Source organism: Dermochelys coriacea, chromosome 4, assembly GCF_009764565.3.
Source record: "Dermochelys coriacea isolate rDerCor1 chromosome 4, rDerCor1.pri.v4, whole genome shotgun sequence".
Classification (NCBI taxonomy): Eukaryota; Metazoa; Chordata; order Testudines; family Dermochelyidae; genus Dermochelys; species Dermochelys coriacea.
Window position 1 is genome coordinate 9765066 of NC_050071.1, and position 25934 is coordinate 9790999.

Sequence of the window (25934 nt, forward strand, 5' to 3'; positions counted from 1 at the left end):
GAGGGTGGTGAAGCACTGGAATGCGTTACCTAAGGTGGTGGTGGAATCTAGTTCCTTTGAAGTTTTTAAGGTCAGGCTTATCAAAGCCCTGGCTGGGATGATTTAGTTGGGGATTGGTCCTGCTTTGAGCAGGGGGTTGGACTAGATGACCTCCTGAGGTCCCTTCCAACCCTGATATTCTATGATTGGCTGCCTTCTGTCTGATCCTTAATTTGTTCTGATCATTGATCACTTTTTACAGATGTTGAGAGGAAATGCAGGATGTGCTGCTCATGCATGCCTTGCCAGTGTAGACCTCAAGCCTGCACATACAACTTTACCCAAGAAAGTTGTCTCAATGCGCAAAAATTTCAAAAGCTCCCACTTCACAGGACTCTACAGCCCAGGCTCCAGCCCGAGCCCAAACACCTACACTGCATTTAAACAGCCCCACGGCCCCTGCAAGCCCAAATCACCTGGCATGAAACAGCCGTGGGTTTTTAACTGCAGTGTAGACATATCCTAAGTATCTTAGGGTTAGATTTTCAAAGGTATTTAAGTGCCTAAAGATGCAGTTAGGTGGCAGTGTGGAATTTATAGATGTGCCTAGGGAGATTAGGTGTTTAATTCCCATTGAAACTCAAAGGGACAAACTCATGGAGGCGCTTTTGTAAATCCTGCTAGGCGCCTAAATTCCCTTTACCAATCAGTTCCTTAGTCACTTTCAAAAATGGGACTTCAATGTGCTTGAAAATTTTACCTGTTGACTGCACTGGAATTACCACATGGTCCTCGTCTTTGCAGGATCAAGTCTTCAGGTTGCTATCTGAAAGCGGTGGTCTTACCTCTCATGTCAATTACAAAACTCAAGCACTTACGAGCAAGGAAATGAGTATTTAAGATCACACCTCTTATATCGCCCATATAATAAACAAACATTATTCTTATAATATACAAGGTAATTAAGATATCATCACAATCTGGCCCCAATTCAGGAAAGCACATAAGCATGTGCTTAGGTCCCACTGTCTTCAAGTTAAAGTACAAGTAAAAGCTTAGCTCCTGTTTATTAAAAAGGGAGCAGGACTGTGCCCACGTTTGGCTGACATTTTAGGCTTTGTGAACACAAGTTTCTACAAAACCTAGGATCAGTAAAATTGTTTCTATGACATTAAATTTCATTTAAAATGTAAACAACTTATCCTTAAGGAATCCTCTGTGGTCCCTGCAGGACTGTGCTCACATGGGAAAACCAGGAAGTGAAATGTATTAAAAACTTTTATAAAACTAATTATCCCAGCTCAGAGAAATGCAAAAATTGATCAAACAATGAAAAGAAAATTACATCTAAAATTTCTTTCAGTATTAGTATCTGGCTTTGGAAGTGAAGGTGCTCAGTGCTCTTGAAAAAGCAGGCCACTTAGGCACCTAATTTCAGTTCCTAACTTGAGGCCCCCAATTTTTAAAGTCTTGGCCTGGGTAAAAAAAACTATGTCTGTCCAGTCACTGTCTCACCTAAGACATCACTGTAATACTGATTCCACTCATCCACCCAGAAATGCAAGAAAAACACATCATAGTAAACATAAAGCAGCAAGTTTGTCATCTTCTCTATGAAGGACATCCTATCTGTCAGTCCCCCCGTGCTGGCAGGTACCTACGACGGAGTGGCTGGAAGCCCCCCACACAGCCGCTCCACTGTATTCCCTTCAGAGAACCGGAAAGTATAGACAAAAGGGATTTCAAGCAACTCTGCTACCAGCTCACCGCCCGGAGAAAGAGGGTCTGAGATTAGGACATCAAATCCCATTTGCTGGAGCTTTGCTATCAGCCTGGGGTTCAGCATGACACTGTCACAGGTCTGCTTGAACATCTTGATAGAGACTTCCATGAATTCTTTCATTTTCAACATGAGCTCCCAGTAGGACAGATGGGGAAGCTCGTATATCCACAGATGCAGGAAGTCCTCCAACAGGGCCACCTTGGTCTCCTTGGTAAAGGGCACCGGCAGGACCTCAAAGTCAAATGGGGAAGAGGACTCATTGTAACCGATAAGTAAACTTGCTGAAGGTACCAACACAGTCACATCGTGGCCCCTAAGGGAGAGTTCCTCCAGGACCAGTTTTATGTTGAGCCAGTGACTGGCATCAGTGGGCCAGACCAGCACCTTTCCACATGATCCTGAGCCCCAGCAGCTCATGTGAACCCACAGCACCAGCAAAAGCCAATTCTTCAAAATCATGGCTGCACGTCTGCAACTCTCATTGGAACTAAGTTCAGTTCCAAAGTCCACGGTGTAAACACTTCTAAGCACGGCCCACAAAGACTGGATGCTGAACGTTCCAATCTTCATATAAGGTCATTTCAATGCAAAACTACCATATGTGGGTGGGGACAGGCTCAGCAAGTACCAAACTCTGTCGTGGATCACCTAGGATTCTCCTATAGGAGAAGGCACGGTTTCCTCTGCAGGACAACTGTTGCAATACAATGTGTGGAGAAGGTGGCTGTGGATGCAGCTGAGGCCCCTTTCCAAGGAGAAGAGAGCGATCCATCCTTGGATGATAGGGCATGGATTGCTATATTATCTTTTCACGGGAAACTCTGCATCACCCTTACCACCTCGCCTGCCCTACTCACGGATCACTGGGGAACAATCAGGGCCAGAGCTTTTTGCATTCAATGCCCAGCGCGCAACTGCTAGTGCATATAGGTCACAGAGCCACCATCACACACTGACAGCCTTGAACACGAGCGCCTGTTTTTATCATTAAGAGGGAAGTTGGTGAGGAACCAGGCCTCTCTGCTTAGTGTTCTCTTCAGCTACTCAGGGAATGCCATTTTTGGATCAACCAATTAACCTTTGGGAGTTGAAGTTTCCATTCTCAGAGCAGGTAGCTGGCAAACACCCAGCTTCCTCCTTATCTTGCCTGAGGGCAAATGCTGTGTCTGTGGTGTGTTCTCAGAACTCCACCCATCTCAAAAACTCAAACAGTTTTAACTGCCTCTATCATGATGCCAACAAATAATTCATCTCTGGCACGGTTTAGGCATATGACAAACTGAAACAGTTACTTCTCTGCATAGGTACCTTTTACCTCAGCTACTTGTCTGAGTGAATATTTGCTTTACCTGAGCCACATCTTTAAAGGAAATTTCCACATAATGAATTTGTAAGACACCTTTTCTTGGCATTAATCATTAATGTCTGGTCTTACACAACTCCTCAAGCTCATCCAGGTGGCCACCTTTCACTGTCGTCTGTAACCCTTTGGTTTTCTTTTCAAGGTGATTTCTCAGATCCTGAAGTCCTTGCTGCAGCTCATCTCTGTTAGCAAGTTCCAAATTGGCCAGAGTTCTTTTGGTCTCCACTAATTCATGGAAAACCTTCTGGTCTATGGCAGTCAGGTTGCTGATCAACTCACTGATCTGTCTTACTATTGCAAACTGGGAGTGTTGTAACTCCAGACTGTCCAGACTCTTTGTAGTTGCCACTCCAGTAGAGATTTCACCTCTGCCTGCAACTCATCCCTCAGGCTATTCTGGAAAGACTCTAAAGACTCTGCTTTAATTCCTTTTGCAAAGTCTCCTATTGTTTTAGGCCTTGTTATACTTCCTTTTGTTCAGCTTCAATTTCACTGAGCATTTCTATTATTTGTTCCATCTTGGTTCAACAGAAAGGCCAACTCACAAGTTCTCTCCCTGAAAACTGGATCCCATGTTTTGTCTTGAATGGTTAACCAAAGTTCAGGGTCCTGTGGGTTGTTTCCGTTAGCAAGAGAAATTGAGAACGGAGACAGGTATCTGTGAAGCAATCCTGTTTACTTGTAAAGAGTACACAAAGCCCTGTTTCCTTCAACACAGGAGGAATCAGACAGCAGGAGGCAGTGTCTTCCAGGCTGCACTCTGCTCAAAAAGCTTGCTATAGAAGCTTTTTTCCCCCTAGGGGCCATTCTCCCAGTCCCAGTGCTTGTTCAGCTTTCTGTTCCTTTTCTCCTAGCTTCTCTGGTATGTTCATCTGCTTCTCTGACACAATCCAATCCAATGAATCCCCTGCCCCCAAGACTGTTATAAGATCACAGAGGGGCACTGTGGGTCACATGACAACTCCTACTCCAACCTTGCATATGACTTTGTTTTGGGTAGAGGCCCCTAACTGTTTCAGCTATCTGGTTCCATAAAGAAGTTGAATTATTTATTTTTTTTACATTTATCCAGAATGAGGGGCACTGATACACCCACCAGTTTCAACAAGGTTTAACCCAACCTATGAGAGCATTTATTTGACCAGCACCTCCCAATGTTAAATGTATTTGTCCTGACAACACCCTGTGAGGTAATGCAGTGCTAGTATCCCCATATACAGATAGGGAACTGAGGCAGAAAGAGACCGAGGCCTTGTCTAAACAGGTATTTTGTGTTTGTTTGTTTGTTTTTAACCAGTACATCTATTTCCATGAAGGTATGTTTTGGGTTGTTTTTTTTTTTTAAACCAAAACAGCTATACCAGTATAATCTCTAATGTGGACTCAGTGATGTTGACTGAAATGTGCCTTATTCTCATATAACTTATTCCCCTTTCCACATGGGAAAAGGTGATGCTGCTATAAACACCTTAACACATCCCTTCTCAATCCAGGGGTGGTACCATTTTAGCTACAATGGTATAGCTAAAGCAGTACAACTTATCTACAGACAAGCCCTATGTAACTTGCCCAAGGTCACCCAGGAAATATGTGACAGACCATGAAGTTGAAGCAAGGTGTCTGGAGTCCCAGGGTAGCACCCTACCCACTGGATTAGCCTTCCTTTTAGAAAATGCAGCCCTACATTTTTGATGTTATGGTATAGACACAATCATGCCAAACAAGAGCAGTCTTACCTAAAACATTGCTGTAGTACTGATTCCATTCTCTCCACAAAAACTGGTGAAACAGAACATCCTGAAAAGCATAAAAGAGCATGTTTTCCAATCTCTCCATGAAGGACATCCTGTCTGTCAGTCCCCCTGTGCTGGCAGGCACATATGAAGGTGGGGCTGGAAGCCCCCCACACAACCGCTCCATTGTGTTCCCTTCAGAGAACCGGAAAGTATAGACAAAAGGGATTTCAAGCAACTCTGCTACCAGCTCACCGCCCGGAGAAAGAGGGTCTGAGATTAGGACATCAAACCCCATTTGCTGGAGCTTTGCTATCAGCCTGGGGTTCAGCATGACACTGTCACAGGTCTGCTTGAACATCTTGATAGAGACTTCCATGAATTCTTTCATTTTCAACATAAGCTCCCAGTAGGACAGATGGGGAAGCTCGTACAACCACAGATGCAGGAAGTTCTCCAGCAGGGCTTCCATGGTCTCCTTAGTAAAGGGCACCGGCAGGATCTCAAAGTCAAATGGGGAAGAGGACTCATTGTAATCAATGAGCAAACTTGCTGAAGGTACCAACACAGTCACATCGTGGCCCCTAAGGGAGAGTTCCTCCAGGACCAGTTTTATGTTGAGCCAGTGACTGGCATCAGTGGGCCAGACCAGCACCTTCCCACATGATCCTGAGCCCCAGCAGCTCATGTGAACCCACAGCACCAGCAAAAGCCAATTCTTCAAAATCATGGCTGCACGTCTGCAACTCTCACTGGAACTAAGTTCAGTTCCAAAGTCCACGGTGTAAACATATCTAATCACGATCCACAAAGACTGGATGCTGAACGTTCCATCTTGATAGAAGAATAAGGTGCAGTGCAAAATTACCATATGTGGGGAAAGATTCAGCAAGTACCAAATCCTGTTCTGTATCACCTAGGATTCTTCTTCCGGAATGAAACTGATGGATTCTCCTGCAGGATTGAAAACAACCTGCTCCCTCTGCTGGACAGCTATTGTTACACAATGTGCATTTCCAGATCTGCAAGAAAATTATAGTCTTTGAATTGCAAACTACAGCCCCAGTCCAAAGCTCACTAAATCAATGCGAGTCTTTCCACTGATTTCAGTGGGCTTTGGATCAGACCCTTATTACGAGGGCTTGACCCTGTAATCACTGTTTTTTCTTTCACGAATCATGACTCACTGTCACCAACTTATTCATGACTTGTGATTGGCTGATGAATAGTTTTACAGACACACTTGGGTCTGCAGCATTTGGGAACACTTGTCCTGAATGTGAATGTGTGACTGGTCACCTGGTTTCTGCCTCTGCGCTGGTTAGGAGTAGTACCTGAGGAGGTCCCTGGGGAGAGTCAGCTAAGGTGGGATGCACTCCCAGAGACGGGCAGGCAGAGGAAGCTTTAGGACATCACAGTGTCGCAGTTCTTGCCCACTTGGCTGCTGCTGTGGCTTCTCTTGCTTCCCAAGTGAAGTGCTCTTGCTGGCTTCCCATTTCTCCATGGTGGTGGGGGCAGGTCACACGGGCCAGCACCTATTACACACAAAACACAGGGCCAGATTGCCCTTCCCCCATGGGAAAACCCCCAGGGCAAAGCAAAGGGGGAATGGGTTCTCCTGAGATGCTCTGTGGAGGATGGCCCCACACAGAATGGGGCAGCCCACTAACTCCACAATTCCCCAAGAGCCACGTGGATCTCACCAAATCAGCAAGAGGCCTGGGCAATCTATATGGAAGCCCTGTGCCTCCACACTTGCACAGAGGGACTCAGAGTCATGGTGCAGTGGAGCCAGGATTACAGGGACCCCACCAAACACAGCTATCTCCAGGACCCCTCCTGTAAGGGGAGTCTCACACAGTGGGGGAGGGGCAGCATGATAATAGAGCTGGGGACTGTATTATCTTTCTCTGGGAAACTGCAGGGCTGATGGTGGGACAATTCTAATCACCCTACCCCAGCTCTGTGTGCGTGCAGATCCCTGGACCCACAGAGAGCCCTTTACTGGCTCTGGGAGCAGGGGAGGAGGTGGCTGGGAAGGCAACTGAAGGATAGGGCATGGATCACTGTATTATCTTTCCATGAGATACTGCATCAACTCTACCTCTGCCCCACCCCACTCCATCACTAGGGCACCCTCAGAGCCAAGTTTTTTGCATACACTGCAAAGTGTGATACTGCTAGTGCTTCTAGATAATAAAGCAGCCATGACATACTCCACCTTGAACATTAGAGCCTGCTTTTATCATTAACAGGGAAATTGGTTAGGAGCCAGGTCTCTCAGCTTAATGTTCTCTTCTGCAGTTCGAGGAATGCCCTTGATCAATCAGTTAAGCCTTTGGGAGGGGAGAGTTTCATGGAAGTGTCCATTCTCAGAGCAGGTGTAACACTGACAGATCCCCATCGTTGTCAGACAGGATCAAACCTGGGACCTCTGAAGCTAAATGCATGAGCCTATACCTCATGAGCTAAAAGCCACATGGCTGTTAGCTAAGGCTGGAGAGCAGACTCAATCTCGCTAAGTGGTCTTGGTGCCATTACATGGGACAGAACACCACATCCAGGAGGTGTGTGGGTTACACAGGTACATTGTCAATGCCTGGCTTCCTCATAATATTGCCTGTAGTTTATTTCACAAAACTCTGATAAACAAGTTTTAACTACTTCTGCCATGATGCCAACAAATCACTCCTCTCTGGCACTTCTTAGGCATATGGCAAGCTGACACTCACTTCTCTGCTGAACTCACGTCAATGTATTGTTACCTCATCCTCCCAATAGCATGCATCCGTTTTGTCTACCTCTCACATCAGGTCTGATACCCAGATTGCAAGATCTGAGTCAGGGCTTATCTTTTCTGTTACTTATCTGTACAAGGCTTAGCACAAGGGCCTTGATTGTGGTTCACAGGAGCTACCATAGAATAAACAATCTGAGAATCAGGCCCCATTGTACTAGGAGCTGTATAAATATACAGCAGGAAAGCTTGCCATCTAAACAGGCGAGATGATGAATGGATGGGAGAGAGGCAGGATTATTTTACCCATAGTAAATGGAGCCATGAAGAAGTGAAGTGACTTGCCCAAGGTCACATAGGTAGTCTATGGCAGAGCTGGGACTAGACTCCAGATCTCTTGCCTCCCCAGTCCAGTACTTTCACCATAAGGCCTAGTGGTTACTTGTTGGGCTGCCTTATAGGATCATGCCAAAAGAAATGCATGGAATGATTTTAGGCCCCAATTTCCTCTCTGGGGGAATAATCCATGGAGGGGAGAGAAACAGCTGTGTTTTTCAACCAGCAGAGTTTCCTAGGGTCTTTCCCTTTCTCCTCTGCCTCCCACCTGCTCAGCTGTGCCACGTAGAGCAGGAAGTTGGCACAGCTGGACACTGAGACCAAGGGTTTTTCTTCTCACTCCCCTTTCTAGCTGTGAAGGGACATGGCAAGGCTGGAAATGTCACAAGAATGTTCAGCTGGGGAACTAAGCACAGAGAGATTAAGGTGTGGGCTCCATGCAGTTTTTGTATTGATGTACTTTTCAATTAGGGATGTGATTTTTTACCAGAATACCTAAACTGGTACAACCCCTGGTGCGGACACAGTTACACTGATATAAAAGGTGCCTTAGGCCAGGCCTATACTAGGAGTGTTTTGCCAGTATGCTAGCTTGGCAAGTGCTCCTTAGAGGACTGCAGCTTATACCAGCAAAACTGGGCTTTTCCGGTGTAGCTTATTCCAGCCCCTCTAAGCAAAACAAGCTATACAAGTAAAAGGGCAGTTTCGCCAGTACAACTTTGTTTATGCAAGGGGCTAGTGCCAGTACAGTTGTCGGCAGAGATCACACCTCTTCACAGCCCTGATGGACATCACTATGCCAGCAAAAGTTTGCAGGGTACACTTGGCCCAGGAAATAGAAGCCAGGTGCCTGGAATCCTCACCCACTGGACTAGACTTCCTTTCCCACAATGCAGCCCACAGTAAAGACACAATCATGGCAAACAAGAGCAGCCTTACCTAAAACATCGCTGTAGTACTGACTTCATTCTCTCCAGAAACCCTGGTGAAACAGAACATCCTGAAGAGCATAAAAGAGCATGTTTTTCATCCTCTCCATTAAGGGCATCCGTCCATCAGGCTGCCCATGCTGGCAGGCACATATGAAGGAGGGGCTGCAAGCCCCCCACATAGCCGCTCCACTGTGTTCCCCACAGAGAACCGGAAAGTATAGATAAATGGGACTCCAAGCTTCTCTGCCGCTAGCTCCCAACCCAGCACTAATGGATCTGCAAGGAGAATGTCGAAGGCAGCCTCCCTCAGCATCTTCATCAGCCCCTCATTCCACACCACCAAATCACAAGTTGCTTTGTTTATAGACACCACCCATGATATTAAGTCACACATCCTGGAAGTGGTCTCCCAGTATGAAAAGTTGGGCAGTTCATAAAGCCACATGTGGAGAAAGTCTTCCTTCAGGGACACCATATCCTCCTTTGTGAATGGCACAGGGATCACCACAAAATTGAAAGGGGAAGGTCTGGTGGGATCTGTGCCCAGAAAGAATGATGGCCCCTGCCTCCAAGCTCTTCTAAAATGGACTTTACACTGAGCCATTGACTGTGATCAGCTGGACAGACCAGCACCTTCCCATAGGACCCTGAGCCCAAGCCAGAGCCCAGAACCAAAAAGAGCGCTGTAATACACTTCCCAGACATCATGTGGCTGCGTTTCCTTGTAAGCCATTCCACTCTGCCTGCTTGCTTGCCTACTTCTTTCGATCCAGGTGCCAGGACGTAAGAGGACAGCTCACGGAGGCGAAAACTTCCAGTATCAAAAAACCTTGGTTATCTCAGAGTACAGGTAATACCTTGGCAATAAAAATCAACCTGTGCTAGCACAAAATCCTGTCCTGGATAAGACAGTATGAATTGCCTGCTTCAAACCACAGCAGGAAACAAGATTCGAGTCAAATCACTCCCTCTACTGAGCAATCACTAACATTAATTCTTGCTCTGGATGAATTACTGCTCTTCTTACAAACTGCTACTGCCCCTACTGCAGAGAAAGAACTAGCCACTAGATAGATTAAGGACTCTAGAAAAATAATATTGCCTTACTGTAGGAAAAAAGAGCATTAAGGAGAAAGAAAGAAATGCATTGCCAACTGTATTGCAGCATGTGGGTTTCTGTAACTGTTTTCCAGTGATAGATCCTATAGGAGCTGTGATAGGGAAACCAGGAAAGTGACAGCATGTCTTCTACAGCCAGTCTGTAAAGTTAGGAGTTTGCTTTCACAAGACCATGTCTACACTACCGGCGAGATTGGTGGGTCGTGATCGATCTATCGGGGATCGATTTATCGTGTCTAGTGTAGACGTGATAAATCGATCCCCGATTGCTCTGCTGTCGACTCCCGAACGCCACCAGGGCGAGAGGCGGAAGCGGAGTCGACGGGGGAGCGGCAGCGGCTGCCGTCGGTCCCGCGCCGCGAGGATGCGAAGTAAGTGATTCTAAATCGATCTAAGATATGTCGACTTCAGCTATGTTATTCTCATAGCTGAAGTTGCACATCTTAAATCGAGTCCCCCCCCCCCCGTGTAGACCAGGCCAAATGTTATACCTGGAGTTAACTTGAGGTAATTAACAGATTTGTAAAGGCTGATGTGGACACAGGGCACACATTTCAACATGTTACACAGGCCTTGTTCTTTTCTCTAGGGATCAGCATAGCCTGTTTGCAGTGGGGAGTGTCCACACTAAGCCTTTAGAAACGTTAATTACCTATTAACAAGTTAACTGGCAATTAACTACCTCAAGTTAATTGTCAATCAATTGTCTCCAGCTACAAAAGTCTAGTGAAGACAAGCATAGGCCCTTTCTGTTTGGGATAGTTCACCTGTGACTCTTTTGGCTTCTGTTTTCACCAGGTTTTTTTCTTCCGTCTACTTTGTCTTGTTTCCTATGTTTCTCTCTAGGCTATTAGGCTGGGTTAAATACCCTGGGCCTCTTCTCACTCTGTGATGCCCTCCTTCCATCACTCTTTGGCATAAAAGGGCCCTAAAGCCAGCTGACCTGGCCACCTGGGAATTCCCCTTATGCAGGGAGTATACAGCCTTTAATCCTCTTCATGCAAGGGTTTCCCTCTTATGCCTTAAGTCAATGGGAGTCTTTCCAACAGGCTGTCAATCAGACCTAAAATTGTAAGTAGTCACCAAAAGAAAATAAATGCAGTTTCATGAGGCAATTGGAAGAAGCCATGCAGAAGAGCAACAGAACAATAGCAGTCATCAGCTCCAGCTCCTTCATAGGCATTATATACTCTCAGATGTATCTTGCAGTCTCAAACTTAGGTACAGCCTCCATTATCTGAATGTAATGAAGGCAAGAATAAACTGAGATAAGTGAGATTTCAGATAGCTGAAGAGTTTCTGGTGTAAGGGCTTATCTATGTGCAATGTTGGTTTAACCAAAGATGGACATGACCCTAGTTTGGATAATTGAGGCGGACCGTGCTGCATTTGACATGAGAAACAAGAAGTGTCTGACTGAGGAAGCAAATGTTCAACCCATGTGCACGATGGCTTCCTCCTGCTCTAAAGAAATGCTGCACCATGACAAAGAAAATAATTGGAAGTGAACTACTCATGGATCCTCTTGTTATTCTCTTCCAATGGCATTCCAGGCCAGTTATGGTTTGGTGAAACATATTGGTAGCTGCCATGTGTGCCACCACTGTACATATATAACAAAAGGAGTCTTCATTCCTGCAAGGTCTTCACAACAAGTGCTTCAGAGGAGATTCCAGCCACACACTTCCATTATCAGAATGGACAGCGTCACTGGCTGAGAAGGGGAAGGAGGAGAGAGGTCGGAATGGATTCAATGTAGTTGCTGTAATCAGAGGGTCCTGGACCTCATTTATCCCTGTTTTAGGCCAATGTCTCTCTGTTGACTTCAGTAGAGTGACTCCTGAGTTACAACAGTGTCAGAGGAGAGGCAGCCCCACTGACTTCATCAAATATCTTCCTCTGTCTCAAACAAAACAGACCGTTGATTATGTTTCCCTACTTCTGATATACAGATCTTTACCCTCCAGTGAAACCTCTACATTGACAAGGCCACATACTCAGCTCATATAAACCAGTGTCACTCCACTGAAGTCCATTTACACCAGCTGAGGATCTGGCCCTGCACTCAATCATTTTGTCACCTTATGTTACCCATCCCTTTCGAAAATAGGGGTGAGTACTTACAGAAACTCACCCAATACACCGCTATAATAGGAGTCCCATTCCTTCCAAACCAGGAGCTGCAGAAGGTCATGAATGAGGTAGAGCAATAGGTTTTCAGTCCTCTCCAAGAAGGACATCTTTTCTTGTAGTTCAGAAGTGGCAGCTGGCACATAAGAAGGAGGAGTCAATATTTGACCACATAGTCTCTCAAATGCAAAGCCTGGGGAAAACCTCAGGATGAAGATAAATGGCACCCTCAACAGCTCTGCCAGCAGCTCCCCACAGGGAAGCACCGGGTCTGAGAGAAGGACATCATACTGGGACAACCGCAGCTTTTCCAGCAGCTTCCTGCTTTTTAGTGCCCCATCACATATCTGCCTGTGGATGTGAGAAACGCTATGTGAGAGGCTCCTCATTGTGCTACGCATTTCCCAGAAGGAGACCTGAGCTTTCTCATAGACCCAGAAACGCAGGAATTTTTCCCACAGTGATCGCAGCCCGTCAGATGTAAATCCAACCTCAATGGGTTCGAAATGAAGAGCGGAAGCTGAAGTAGTGTTGACAGAAAGGGATGCTGAATGGACCAGCACTGTAATGTTATGGCCCATGCTTGCCAATTCTTCAGTCACCAGTTTCAGATTCATCCAGTGGCTGTAATCTGCAGGCCACACCAGCACCTTCCCAGAAAGCACATTCTCTGTAAGCAGGGAGAGGCAAAGAAATATCCTGCAGGTGCATAGCAAATGTAGCATCCCTGCAGCAGCTGTGAATCAGCAGACAAAGGCTGTATTCACACAGGGATCTGCCTTAAAGGGGTGAGTCATACAAAATTCATGTCGTCAGTAAGAAACATCCCATGATTTATGAAACACCCATCTCCTTCTGGAAAACCTGGATGGAAATTCTATTCAGCATGGAATAACTTTGCAGATCTCCCTATCATACGGTACAAGCAGTGAACACTGAACTTGCTGTTCCATGTGATTTTAAAACTAACGGCACAACTGGGAGTTAGGCACCCACTGACTTTTAATCAGAGATAAGGGCCAGATTTACAAAGGTATTTAGGTGCCTAACGAGGCAGATAGGTACATAAACTGCTTAGGTGCCTAGTGGTATTTAGACAAGTGCCTAACTCCCCTTAGCTTCAAAGGGTGTTAGGCACCTAACCTGCTTAGAATGAAACAGCTCTAAAGCAACAGTTTGATCACACACAAATAGGAAAATGGTTTGAAGAACTTGCCTCCTCTACAGCATCCCCAACAATCAAGGATGTCTTTCAGATGGTTAAATTGGTCTGCAGCTTGGGGTCCTTCTGGACTCCTCAGTGTTATTGGCTGGCCAAATAACCCTGGCAGCAAACAATACCCACCCACTTCCACCTGCTGAAGAGAATGAAATACACATGTACAGCAAGACCAGAGCTCTGTTGAAATAAAGGGTTTGCAGATAGCCTGTTATCTCAGCAATTGGGTGGCTGAAGGAGGCATGCTGTGGCCATTGAACCTGCACTGCACTCCAAGTTCAATGCCCTTGGCAGAAATTGGAGAATGAGCTACAGGCCTGTTGCTACTATCTGCCTCTGATAAATGGGTTCCCTCTTTTTAGGAAACATGCCCCTGAGTAGTACAGCTAATTTAGAAGCGGCTCTAACTTTTCTGAGGGCCCCTCTTCTTCAACCCCCATGCAAGCTGGGACCTGGGGGACTCTGCCCCTCTGACACTGGGTCTGAGCTCCTCTCCCTGCCCCCCATATGTGAGCCAGGATCTGAGGGCCCCTGCTCCTTTGTGGGAAGGGGAGTTGAGCTCCTTTCCCTGATCCCCTGGGATCTGAGGTGGCCCAGACACTGTACAGTGGAGATAATAGCACTTCCTTACCTCACAGGGGTGTTGGGAGGATAAATACATTAAAGATGGTGAGGTGCTTAGATACTATAGTAACACAGGACAAATAAGTACCTGAAATGGAACTAGAGTATGCAATGAGATGTTTGGTATAAGAGCTGCATGCTCTTCTGTATGCCCCTAGGTGACAGTAACGTACCGTAGACTGGATTGTAAAGTCTTTGGTAAAGCATGTAGCTTTTTTCCTGGTAACCTATTTTCTCTGCACTTAAGAAATCACTTAAAGTCCCTTTCACTGTGAGAGAAAAATAGCTTCTAAGCTTCTGCACTGCAATATTTCTCATTGCTGGCCAAGTTGCATTGTTGTTGTCCTAAGGTCTTTCATTGCAGCTTATGTGTACTGTTTGGATCATTCTTCCCTTTTTCATTCTCTCTGTCCATTCTTCCCCTACAGAAGCAGACAGATGTTGTAATGGAATAGCTATGGGAAACCATGGTGAGTCAAGTGATCTGCCAAGATTGCAATATGACAATAAAGGTTCATTTTCTTGCAAGGTGCGCTGAGGCTCAGTCAGGTACTGGAGTCAGTGGGAGTTGAAGATGCAGTTCAAACCTATTAAAATGTCATCCACTGATCATATGTAATTAGTATTTAAGTAAACTATCAGTGTTACAACACAGATTAGCTCCACTAATAACAATTCAGAACAAGGGTTTTATGTGAAATGACAGAAATTGCAGTGCCCTCATTGCTTATTACCAGATGCAGTGTATGTAAGCATAATTTGTTTTGAAAAGAGAGGCTTGGTTTTAACTAACCTGTGATGTACATATGGGCTTTGGTTACCAAGCCATGCCTGATTTCAGTATACCCACTGAGAACCTCTGAATTTTCTTCTCACTCACCCAGCCAACTTGCCCATGCTGGGAAGGAATGGCAGAGTATATTTTATCTTCAGCCGTTTATCCACAACTGATCTGTAACACTGACACAGAGAAAACTTGAAAGTCATCTTCACTATATTCATAGATTTTAAGGCCAGAAGGGATCATTAGAGCATCTGATCTCCTGTGTAACACAGGCCAGAGAATTTCACCCAGTTACCCCTGTACTGAGCCCTATATCACAGAAGAGCCTCCAAAGTTAACATATCTTGCCATTAGGGGAAAATATGGCTTGGGTTCTGGGTCATGTTAGTGCTACCCAATACGGAAGCGGTCCAAGAAGGAGAGTATCCATGGTGGTTGTTTAGAACATCATGGCAGTAGCCTCTCTATAATTTAGGCTGTAACTAAGATTCTAAAAATGCCCCAGCAATGACAGTTCATTCTGAATGTTGGCAGGTTGTGCCATCGGCCAGGGTTGGCTTCATGGAGAGAATCTCAAGTCAGTTGAACTAGGGATTCCTAAGAAACAGCACACTAAAAAATTGACTCTTTTCAAAATAAAAAAAATAGTGTAACATTTTCTGCTCACCCTCTGTGAGGGGTGAAATGTCTACCCCTGTGCTTTCGTGGCTGACATCTTGTGCCAGGGGCCACAAAGAAAGTTTGGTACATAAAATACAGAAAGGTATTAGGCTTTTTTTTAGGAGCTATGGAAAGGCCATAGGGACTGCTGGTGATCCATAGACAAAGATCAGACTAAGGGATTGGTCTGGCCTTAAAAATTTATGGATATATGGCTCACGAGTATTGTGTGAAAGCTCCTGACCGAGTTCAGCACTAGCTCTCCTCTGAATCTAACAAAAAGCACAGAGGGAATGGGGAAAATGATGTGCTTGCTTGCTTCTCAGCTGGATTTGAACCCAGGATCTCCAATTCCACAGTACAGACCTTTACCACATGAACTAAAACAGTAACTACCTCAATTAGCTAGCAGCACTTGTAGGTTTTATTATCTTATGGGGACCAGCCACTTGAAGGGGACACATAACAGCACTGAACCAGTGGGTTACACTTATATACTCCCATCAAACATCCTTTGGTCTAGTAGCAGCACTGGGCTAGGGACTAGGACTTCTAGTGTCACCTCTTCCAACACCTGGCACTAGTAGTTCCCTCACACCCCTTATTACTGAGCTAGTCATTCTGCCCATGTGCTGGAAGAGAGACAAGCATCATTAACCCTCTTTTAGAGATGAGATAACTGTAGTCCACAGGAGACACAAGTTCACTTCTGGCACTGCTGGGAATAGAACCGTGGTCTCTCATCTATCCTCTTGTAAGTATAATTTATAACACGCTTTAATTACATAATTGCATGCAATTTGTTCTATAGGACCCCTTCCTCATTGAGTGCATCAGAGGGACAGTAAATGAGACAGACAGTTGGAAAGGTTACATTGTAAGGTCCTTAAAATGCCTAACACAATTGGGTCCCAGGGTGACCAGACAGCAAGTGTGAAAAATCGGGACAGTGGGTAGGGAGTAATAGGTGCCTATATAAGACAAAGCCCCAAATATCAGGACTGTCCCTATAAAATCAGGTTTCAGAGTAGCAGCCGTGTTAGTCTGTATTCACAAAAAGAAAAGGAGTACTTGTGGCACCTTAGAGACTAACAAATTTATTAGAGCATAAGCTTTCGTGAGCTACAGCTACAGCTCACATCATCCGATGAAGTGAGCTGTAGCTCACGAAAGCTTATGCTCTAATAAATTTGTTAGTCTCTAAGGTGCCACAAGTACTCCTTTTCTTTTTATAAAATCAGGATATCTGGTCACCCTATGGGGTCCTGGTCCATGAGTTGGGCTCCCTCCCAGGCACTACAGTAATACAAACAACAATTAATGAATAATAAATAATAATAATAAAGGCTGTTCTCCCATGGTTAAGGCACTGGACTGGAACCTAAGAGAGCTGAATTCTATTCCTAGCTCTGCCACAACGGTGTGGTGGGGGACAAGGCTCAGTTATGACCATGCAGATGCACAGTGGGGCCGGACAGGACAACTTTAATTCTGGCACCTCCTAACTTTTAAGTGCTTGTCTTTGCAACATGAAGAGTCTTCTGACATAGATTTTTGGATGCAATATCATTTAAGACTTTAAATAACAGTGAGAATACGAATGAAAGAGTGAAATGCTTACCTAAAATTTCACTGTAATACGCATCCCATTCTCCCCAGTAGCTCTGAAACACATAGTCTTGTAGGTGGTAAGACACTATGTTTTTTATTCTTTCACCGAATGACAATTTGTCTGTGAGCTCAGACAAGGCTGCGGGTGCATACGAAGGCGGAGAGGGCATCTTCCCACAATGCCTCTCCACTGTTGAGGCTGGTGTGAACCGCAGAGAGTACATAAATGGAATTCCGAGTTTGAGAGCAACTAGGTCACCACCGATAGTCACCGGATCCGACAGAAGCACATCGTACTTGTCCCTCTGCAGCCGTGCCATTAAATCCTGGCTGGCTAGCACACCATCACACAGCTGTCTATTCATCTTATTTGCTTTGCTGATCAGCTTTCCCAGCTCCTTGTAGAACTGCCAGAAGGTCAGTGTGGTTGGTCTGTTATACAGCCACAAGTTCACAATCTCCTTGATCAAGGAGTCAATGTAGTTCTTTCCGAAGGGCACAGGGTACACCTCAAACCTCTCAGACATCTCAGCATGTGGTGTGATAAAGAGGGAAGCATTTGATACTATGATGGTGACATTGTGCTCTCGGCGTATCAGTTCCTGTATAATGATCTTAACATTTAGCCAGTGACTGGCTTCCGCAGGCCAAATAAGCACATTCCCACAGAAGACCGTTCCTATCAGAGTGACCTGAAAAGCTATAAATTGGATGTGCTTCTTTGACACACTGGTGGCGAAAGCCATGGTGGGTTTGGTGACTGGATATGAATAAAATTTTCACTCTCAATCACTTTCTCAGTCTCTCAGTGATGTGGAATAGTCACTTGACCAGTACTCCTAAAGACGAACAGACATGCTCCAGAAGAGTGGGTTTTCCAAACCTGTATGGTGACGGATACACCTGAAACACAAGAACAGTTAAGGTGTCTGGATTAAAAAGACAAAAAGGGTTATGATATTTCTTTCTTGTTTAACTCTTCTCTTTCCACTTGTTTTTTAATCATTAGTTTTGGCTGAGGAGAAAGAGAGCCAGTACAAATCCTAGCCATTAGTTAAGTCTTCAAAAATAGGGCTTCAAATGAAACTTAAAGGGTGCATGAGCCTTGTGTTGATCCTTCTGCATAGGGGTGAATTTAACACTTTGGCTTTATCGGTGGCAGTACCAAGGCATTTCCAGATAAAAATATTGATCATGGAAATGAGGGTAAGTACGGAATGTCTCATGATGCTCTTCACGTGTCAATTTGTTAGGGAAGTATGATGATTGGCCTCCTGTTAATTTTCCCAGGCAAAGCATATCATGATGTCAGGACTGTGAAGGTTTGCTTTTTTAACTGTAACATGATTGGTATTTATTTGTTCTAATGTTTGTGTTACTTACTATAGCAACTTTACCTTTAGTTTAACACAGGTTTTTCTCTTGGTCTAAATATTTTCTTTCCTCCCGCCCCGCCCCCTTTTAAAAAAAAGATGTGGTGACACTAGTGGCAGCCAGAAGGTGGCGCTGTTACAAGCAGTGTGATAAGGTCTATTCAAGAAATGCTTATTGGCAATCGTGAGGCAACCTGCCCCTACAGCACAGAGCATTGTGTAGGGAGAAGCCTCTGTAGCAGGAGTCAGAGTTGGTGAATCCTCCAAGGGGCTCTCTGCAATGAGGAGGGGCTGGCGCCTCCCATAGCCATCTGCTCCAAGGCTGGTGGGGAGAGCACCACTTTCCTGGCCCTCTGCCCTGAGGATGGGTGACCCATAGAAGAGAAATACAGGGCCAGGGTAGCCCCGTCCCCTCAAAGTCTCATGAGTGGCAGCACCAGCTGTGGTGGGTTAGGGAGGAGTGAGTCTTGCCTGCTCACTGAAGGACCAGTGGTGGAGGCTGGAGGGCTTCCTCCTCCCTAAGGAGAGCCAGCAGCAGCTCCACAGTAACCTGGGCCCCCACCCCTCATCCCTATTAGCTGCCTGAAGAGCAGAAACACACTAAGATCCATCTTAACCTTACTCACTGGTAGCTTGGCTATCTACCAACACACATCACTGTGTACGTAAGGACATAGAATGGCCATGCTGGTCAAACCTATGGTCCATCTAGCCCAGTATCCTGTCTCTGACAGTGGCCAATGCCAGGTGCTTTGGAGGGAATGAACAGAACAGGGCAATTATCAAGTGATCCACCTCTGGTTATCCAGTCTCACCTTCTGGCACTCAGAGGTTTAGGCATTGATGGACCTATACTCCATGAACTTATCTAATTCTTTTTTGAACCCACTTACACTTTTGGCCTTCACAGCATCCCCTGGCAATGAGTTCCACAGGTTGACTGTGTGTTGTGTGAAGTACTTCCTGTGTGTTTTAAACCTGCTGCCTATTCATATAATTGGGACCCCTTGTTCTTGTGTTATGTGAAGGGGTAAAGAACTCTTCCCTATTCCCTTTCCACACCAGTAGTGATTTTATAGACCTCAATCATATCCCCCCTTTGTCATCTCTTTTCCAAGCTGAACAGTTCCAGTCTTTTTAATCTCTCCTTATACGGAAGCTGTTCATCATTTTTGTTGGCCTTCTCTATACCTTTTCCAGTTCCAGTGTTCAAAGTAGTGGCGTACCATGGGTTTATATAGTGGCACTATGATATTTTCTGTCTTATTATCTATCCCTTTCCTAATGGTTCCTTATATAACAATAGCTTTTTTGACTGCCACTGCACATTTGATGGCCACTGCACACTAAGCGGATGTTTTTAGAGAACTATTCAAGATGACTCCAAGATCTTTCTTGAGTGACAACAGCTAATTTAGACCTCATCATTTTGTATGTATAGTTGAGATTATGTTTTCCAATGTACATTACTTTGCACTTATCAACACTGAATTTTGTAACGTCTGTAAATTTTGCCACTTCATTGTTTGCTTCTGTTTTCAGATCATTTATGAATATGTTGAACAGCACATGTCCCAGTACAGATCCTTAGGGGACCTGCTATTTATCTTTCTCCATTCAGAAATCTGAACATTTATTCCTACCCTTTGTTTCCTATCTATTAACAAGTTACTAATCCATGAGAGGACCTTCCCTCTTATCACGACTCCTTATTTTGTTTAAGATCCTTTTGTGTGGGATCTTGTCAAAGGCTTTCTGAAAGTCCATGTATACTACATCAATTGGATCACCCTTGTCCACATGTGTGTTGACACCCTCAAAGACATAGATTGATGAGGCATGATTTCCATTTACAAAAGCCATCTTGACTCTTCCCAATCATATTGTGTTCATCTGTGTGTCTAATAATTCTGTTCCTTACTACCATTTTGACCGGATTGCCCAGTACTGAAGTTAGACTTACTGGCCTGGAATTGCCAACATCACCTCTGAAGTCTTTTTAAAAAATAGGCATTACATTAGCTCTCCTCCAGTCATCTAGTACAGAGGCTGATTTAACAATGTTTTCTGACTGCCATTCCCTTCTGAGCCCCAGTAAACATCCATGAATATTGGTTACTCCCAATACCATCCAGCATAACTAGTAATTCACACATAACATTTAAAACATAGGCACCGCAAGTTCAACCCCATAGCTCCTACTTAAGTATTGTGACAAAGCTCTGTCCTTTCCTCCGTGGGTCCCGCGTTTCCTGGCGGATTTCGCTAGCCTCAGAGGCTCACCTTGACCCTACACGTAACTCTTCTCTCTCTAGAGACAAGGGTCACAGTCTACACAGCATTTTCATCATAAGCCAGTGAGGGAGGTGAGGAGAAGTTATCCTTCCTTGCACAGTCTCTGTTGTCTCCCAGTCTCAGTGATTAATCAGGGGGCAAAGGTATGGGGGGGGGAGCCCGGGCCCACCCTCTACTCCGGGCTCCAGCCCAGGGACCCTAATAGTATCAGCTATGGTAGCTGACCTTTTAGAAACATATCATGTACAATTCTCTGGGCTACTTCCCCCACAGCAGCCCTCACTTCCTCAAGCTCCACTTCACCCTTACCTCAGGGCCTCCTTCCTTGTGCCTGATATGGTGTGTACTACTCAGCCTCTCCAACCACACAACTTCTTCCCACAGCTCCTGACATGCACACCCACCTGACTAACTGGGAGGCTTTTAACTAGTTTCAGCCAGCCCCTGATTGGCTTCAGCTGTCCCAATCAACCTAGCCTTCTCCCTGCCTTCTGGAAAGTTCTTAATTGGCCCCAGGGGTCTTAATTGACCTGGAGCAGCTTCCATTTCACTGATCCTGGTACCAGGGATTTGTTTAGCTTGGAGCGAATCTCTCTCTCTCCCCCACAACTCTCCCATAGCCTTCTAGCTTGGAGGGAGGTGGGAAGCTGCTATTCCTGCTGCTGGGCCCTAAGCTCTCCCTGCTGCTCCAGCTGCTCCCCTGGCTGGGCCAGACACCCCCCGCCCCGTTCTCTGCTACCTGGTTGCTGGACCCCCCACTCTCGGGTGCTGCTACTGCTGCAACTGCAGCCCCGGGGGGGGGAGGGGGCTGCTAGCCCACTCCCCAGAGAGGAGGAGTGAGGGACCCCAGCCACTGCTGTTGTGGACACCACCACCACCACCTGAGAGGGGTCCTTTCTGCCTGCCTGGACTACAACCTGGAGTTCCTGGAGCTGCTGCTGCTGTGGAGTCTGCTGGCTGGAGCTGCTGAAGCCCGAGGAGGAGAAGAAGAGGACCATCTACCAGTGTGGGAGTACCTGGAGACTTTGCAGACCACCGTGGAGGGGGCCTAAGACTGAGTAATTTTCAAACTGTGATCTTGTGGTGGGGGTCTTGACTGTGTTTCCAGGGACACAGGGGGTGTGGCATGGAGCTGCCCCCCGATCCATCTGTGTGTCCCCCCACAACCTCCACCACTACTACAACCACCGCTGCCCCCTCCACCACCCCCACTGGCTGTATACCATCTGCCTCAGCTCCTGCCTTTGGACTCAGTTGCTTGCTTGGCTTGCCACGCCCTATTTCCACCCTTTGGGCCAGAAGCAGCAGCCAGCCTAAAAAAGACTTGTGCAAGCGCACGTGGGTGCATGTGCCCCCCCCAGACTGCCTACCCCCCAGCTTTGCCCTTTAATACCTGCCCCATTTGCCACTTGTAGCTTTGCCCCCCCTTTTTGCCCCAGCCCCCCTTATTAGCTTAAGTTTGTTTGCCTGCCCCGCCCATTTCCTCCTGCAGCCTTTGTTTGTTTGCCCCGCCCCGGCCTCTGAAGCTAGCCCCTTGGTTTCCCTGTTCTACCTCCAGACCGCTTAGCCCCTCGCTCCGTGTGCCCATGCCCCCTCCCATGTGCTTCTGCAATTCCCCATTTTAGTTGCAACCCTCTTCACTGCACCCCCAATGTTGTTGTATCCCCCCCTCCCCTAGTGCACCAAGAGGAGCTGGAATTTCACCTTGTGTCGGTGACTGACCCTAACCCTAACCCCTGATTGCCCCCCGTCCAGCCCACCCCTTTTGGCGCCCTCCTCCCCTGCCTGCAGCCTAGCGGGGAGGAGTGGTCGACCTGCTTCCCCTCTCCCCTCCTCCTTCTGGTGTCCCCCCTTCCCTCCTTGCTCATGATGGCGGGGGATGAGACGGGTGAGACCCCTCCAGTAGCCCGAGCTCCCCCTCCCCCGCCTGCCCCTCCGTCACCCCCCCAAGCTTCTACCTCCGCTGCTGAACCATCTGCCATCGCCCCCGCTGGGGCACCAGCAGCGACGGGCACCGGGGTGACCTCCACTGCTGCCACATCTCTCACCCCCTCAGATTCGGGGGGAGCCCCCCCAGCTGGCGGGAAGGGCCAGGGGAAGTAGAAAGGGAAGGGCCCTGCTAAGAAGACCAGGCCCTCCATGGCAGGAGCTGCCCCCAATGCCCCAGCCCCACCACCGGCTGGGGTGTCCCTCCCCGCTGTTCCCCCCACCAGCTCTGCAGGTGACCCTCCTCCAGCCCCCAGAGCATACGCCCAGGTGGCGGCAGCTCCCCCGCCTGCCGCTACGTCATCTCTCCTGCCCACCGCCTCCACTACCATCTATAGCAGCCGGGGCCCCTTTCCCACCATGACCAGGAAGCACGGCGTCCGTTGCCTCCTGGTGCCCGCCTCGCCCCACGTGGAGACATATGTGCGGGCGTTGGCGAGGGTGGTGGGGCCCACGGCCATTGTGGCGGCCTCCATAATGTATGGCAAGGTCGTCTTCTTCTTAACATTGGAGGCCGCCGCCCAGGAGGTGGTGGAGAAGGGCCTGGCGGTGGGGTGCGTGTTCGTCCCCTTAGAGCCGCTAGAGGACCTGGGCGTCCGCCTGGTCCTGACCTCCGTCCCTCCCTTTCTCCCCAATGCCGCCCTGTTACCCGCCCTTTCTACCCTGGGGAAGCCCATCTCTGCAATCAGCCCTCTCCCGTTGGGCTGCAAAGACCCCGCCCTACGTCACGTCCTCTCGTTCCGCCGGCAAGTGCAGCTTCAACTGCCACCGGCGGCGCGCGACGGAGAGGCGCTGGAGGGGTCCTTCCTAGTCCCCTACCAGGGGGCCCGTTACCGGGTGCATTACTCCACAGGGGAGGCCCGGTGCTACCTCTGCCAGGCGATGGGGCACGTCCGGAGGGACTGCCCCCTGGCCCAGCAAGGAGGGGCATCCGGGACTCCCGAGCCCCGGCAGAGCACCGGCTCCATCATCGCCGGCACCCCTGGCTGCCCGGCGCCCGAAACCACCCCTCCTCCTTCCCAGTCCACCATTGCTCCCGCTTGGGCCCAAGGAGCACCTCCCCAACTATGCCCAGACAAGCGGGAGAGCCCCGCCCCCGCTGCTTGCAATCTGGCGGGGCCTGTGGAGGAGGCTGCGGCAGGGACACCGCCGGGCACGGGAGAGGGCCCGCCCCAAGGGGAATCTTCCCTCCCTTGTACTGCTCCACCGTTACCCCCTCGAGTCCCTGAGCCATCGCTTCTGCCCCCGACACAACCCCTGCTAGCCAGCCCCCAGATGATGCAATGGAGGGCTGGGCCCTAGTCCAGGGGAAGCGGGGCAAGCGGAAGTCTCAAGCTCCGCTCCTCCTGTCAGATGCGGAGGCACCCCGGAAGACCAGGAAGGGGGGCACCGATGCCGAGCCTTCCCCTCTACCCACCGGTGTGCTCCATCCACCAGAGCCGGCTGGGGAAGAGGTGGCAGCACTGGAAGGCGGTATCTCCCCTCCACGGCAGTCCCTCTCCTCGAAGGCCCCCGAGACTCTATCTGAAACCTCAGTGTGCCCCAAGGCAACAGTCGCATCAGGTGGCAGCGGGGAGAATCCCGGGGTGGCGGAAACTGATCTCCCATCAATATACGAGGAGATCGAGGCCCTGGGTCTGACCCTGGTCACCCAGGGGGAGGACGACCCTATGCCAGCGGGCCTCGATCTAGGCGACTTCACTCCAGCCCCCTTTTCCCCATGTTCCCTCCCCCTAACGGTTGCTTCCGCTCCCACCTCCGAGGGGCCCCTGGACTCCTCCAACAACCCGGCTGCAGAGGGCACCCCACTGAGAGCCGCCGAACCTGTTGAGGCGACGGCCAATGCCACGCGGCTGGAACCTGAGCCACCAGGGGCACCCGTCATTGGTGAGGAGCATTCGACCTCCTTTCCGGGAGAGGGCCCTACAGGAGAGAGTCCACCCCCTGATGCCGTGGCTGCCAAATCCACCATAGAGCCTGCGCCCAGCATCACTGAGAGCCCTCTACCTGCCCAGAATCTCACCTCTAACCTTGCCCCTGCCCCTGTCCCTATCCCGTCCACATCCCGAGATGTTATTGCCGCCCCTGGGGCTGTCTCCTTCCCCTTGCCAACAGATGACCCCCAGGGAGCGGCCTTTGTGTTTCCCCGTCCCGACCTACCAGGGACTGCTATCTTCCCTCCGCCGCCCCCTATCGCCCCAGCATTTAAGCCAACTTATCAGGAGCCCCATCGGGGGTCCGCACCCTGTCTGCCTGTCTCGGTGGGCCACGGGGCTGTACCAAGGGCCCCGTCGGGGAGTAATCAGGAGACCGTAACCCTAGTCCCCCATGCACTGCGAGAGGAGTTGTGGGAGTTCCTAGAAGACGTCCGTGGCTCCCGCAACAAAGTACAGCTTGCCCTCCAGCGATGGGGGGACTTTTATCAAATCCTCCGGGCCGCAAGGGCCCTCATGGGGGAGGGGAAAAGGACCAGGAGGCAGGGCGCCGCGGCCTACCAGCGGGTCCGCCTCTTCCGTGACTCCTTACTCACCTACGGGGTGGGTCACGGACTGCTGCACGGCCTGCCGGAAGCCACGAGCATCCCTGCGGGCGAGGATCCCCCCCAGCCCTCCTCATGGCACCCTTTACCATCGCAACATTGAACACCCGCGGCTGTAGGATAGGTCTCCGCAGGCCCCAGGTGCTCTCCTTCCTTCGAGAGGGGAGGTACTCTGTGGTTTTCCTGCAGGAGACCCATACGGATCCGACCGCCGAAGACAGCTGGCGGCTGGATTGGGGGGACAGGGTCTACTTTAGCCACCTCACAGTTCGTACGGCTCGAGTGGCGACCCTGTTCTCCCCTGACCTATGGCCCGAGGTGCTGGGGGTCGCCGAGGCTGTGCCGGGTCGCCTGCTGCACCTCCGGGTCCGCATGGAGGGGCTCGTAGTCAACCTCGTCAACATCTATGCCCCAGCAGCGAGCCCGGAGTGGCTGCAATTCTATCAGCATGCGTCCGCCTTCCTCGGCACCTTGGATCCTCAGGAGTGCCTGGTCCTGGGAGGGGACTTTAACATCACCCTTGAGGAGCGGGACCGCTCGGGGACTGAGCAGAGCCCGGCCGCCGTCGCCGTCCTCCAGGAGATAGTCGAACACCACTCCCTGGTGGCTGTCTGGCGTGACCACCACCCAGATGACACTTGCACGTTCACCTTTGTCCGGGTTGAGGCCCATCGGTCGCGCCACTCCCGGTCGGACCGCATTTATTTATCACGCTTTCATCTTTCACGAGC

At 48.7% G+C, this 25934-nt stretch overlaps 2 protein-coding genes across 6 annotated transcripts in view; both read right to left on the reverse strand.

The window, feature by feature from the left end:
- Positions 1 to 25934, reverse strand: part of LOC119855035 (UDP-glucuronosyltransferase 2A1-like) — a 47596-nt gene that overhangs the window by 17191 nt on the left and 4471 nt on the right. The window contains exon 3 of one of the 5 annotated variants that reach the window (XM_038400399.2): positions 17021 to 17913. In XM_038400399.2, the coding sequence (XP_038256327.1) occupies positions 17021 to 17756 (736 nt within the window). In that variant the 5' untranslated portion in view covers positions 17757 to 17913. Of the gene's footprint in view, positions 1 to 3197; positions 3368 to 4861; positions 5795 to 8870; positions 8977 to 17020; positions 17914 to 25934 lie in introns of those variants that run through there. The other 4 variants (XM_043514141.1, XM_038400400.2, XM_043514140.1 and 1 more) reach the window with 4 other exon arrangements.
- LOC122460110 (UDP-glucuronosyltransferase 2B31-like) lies at positions 1565 to 2399 on the reverse strand. Its single transcript, XM_043514143.1, has one exon. It carries the CDS (start codon positions 2330 to 2332, stop codon positions 1637 to 1639), a length of 696 nt encoding a protein of 231 aa, XP_043370078.1. The 5' UTR covers positions 2333 to 2399; the 3' UTR covers positions 1565 to 1636.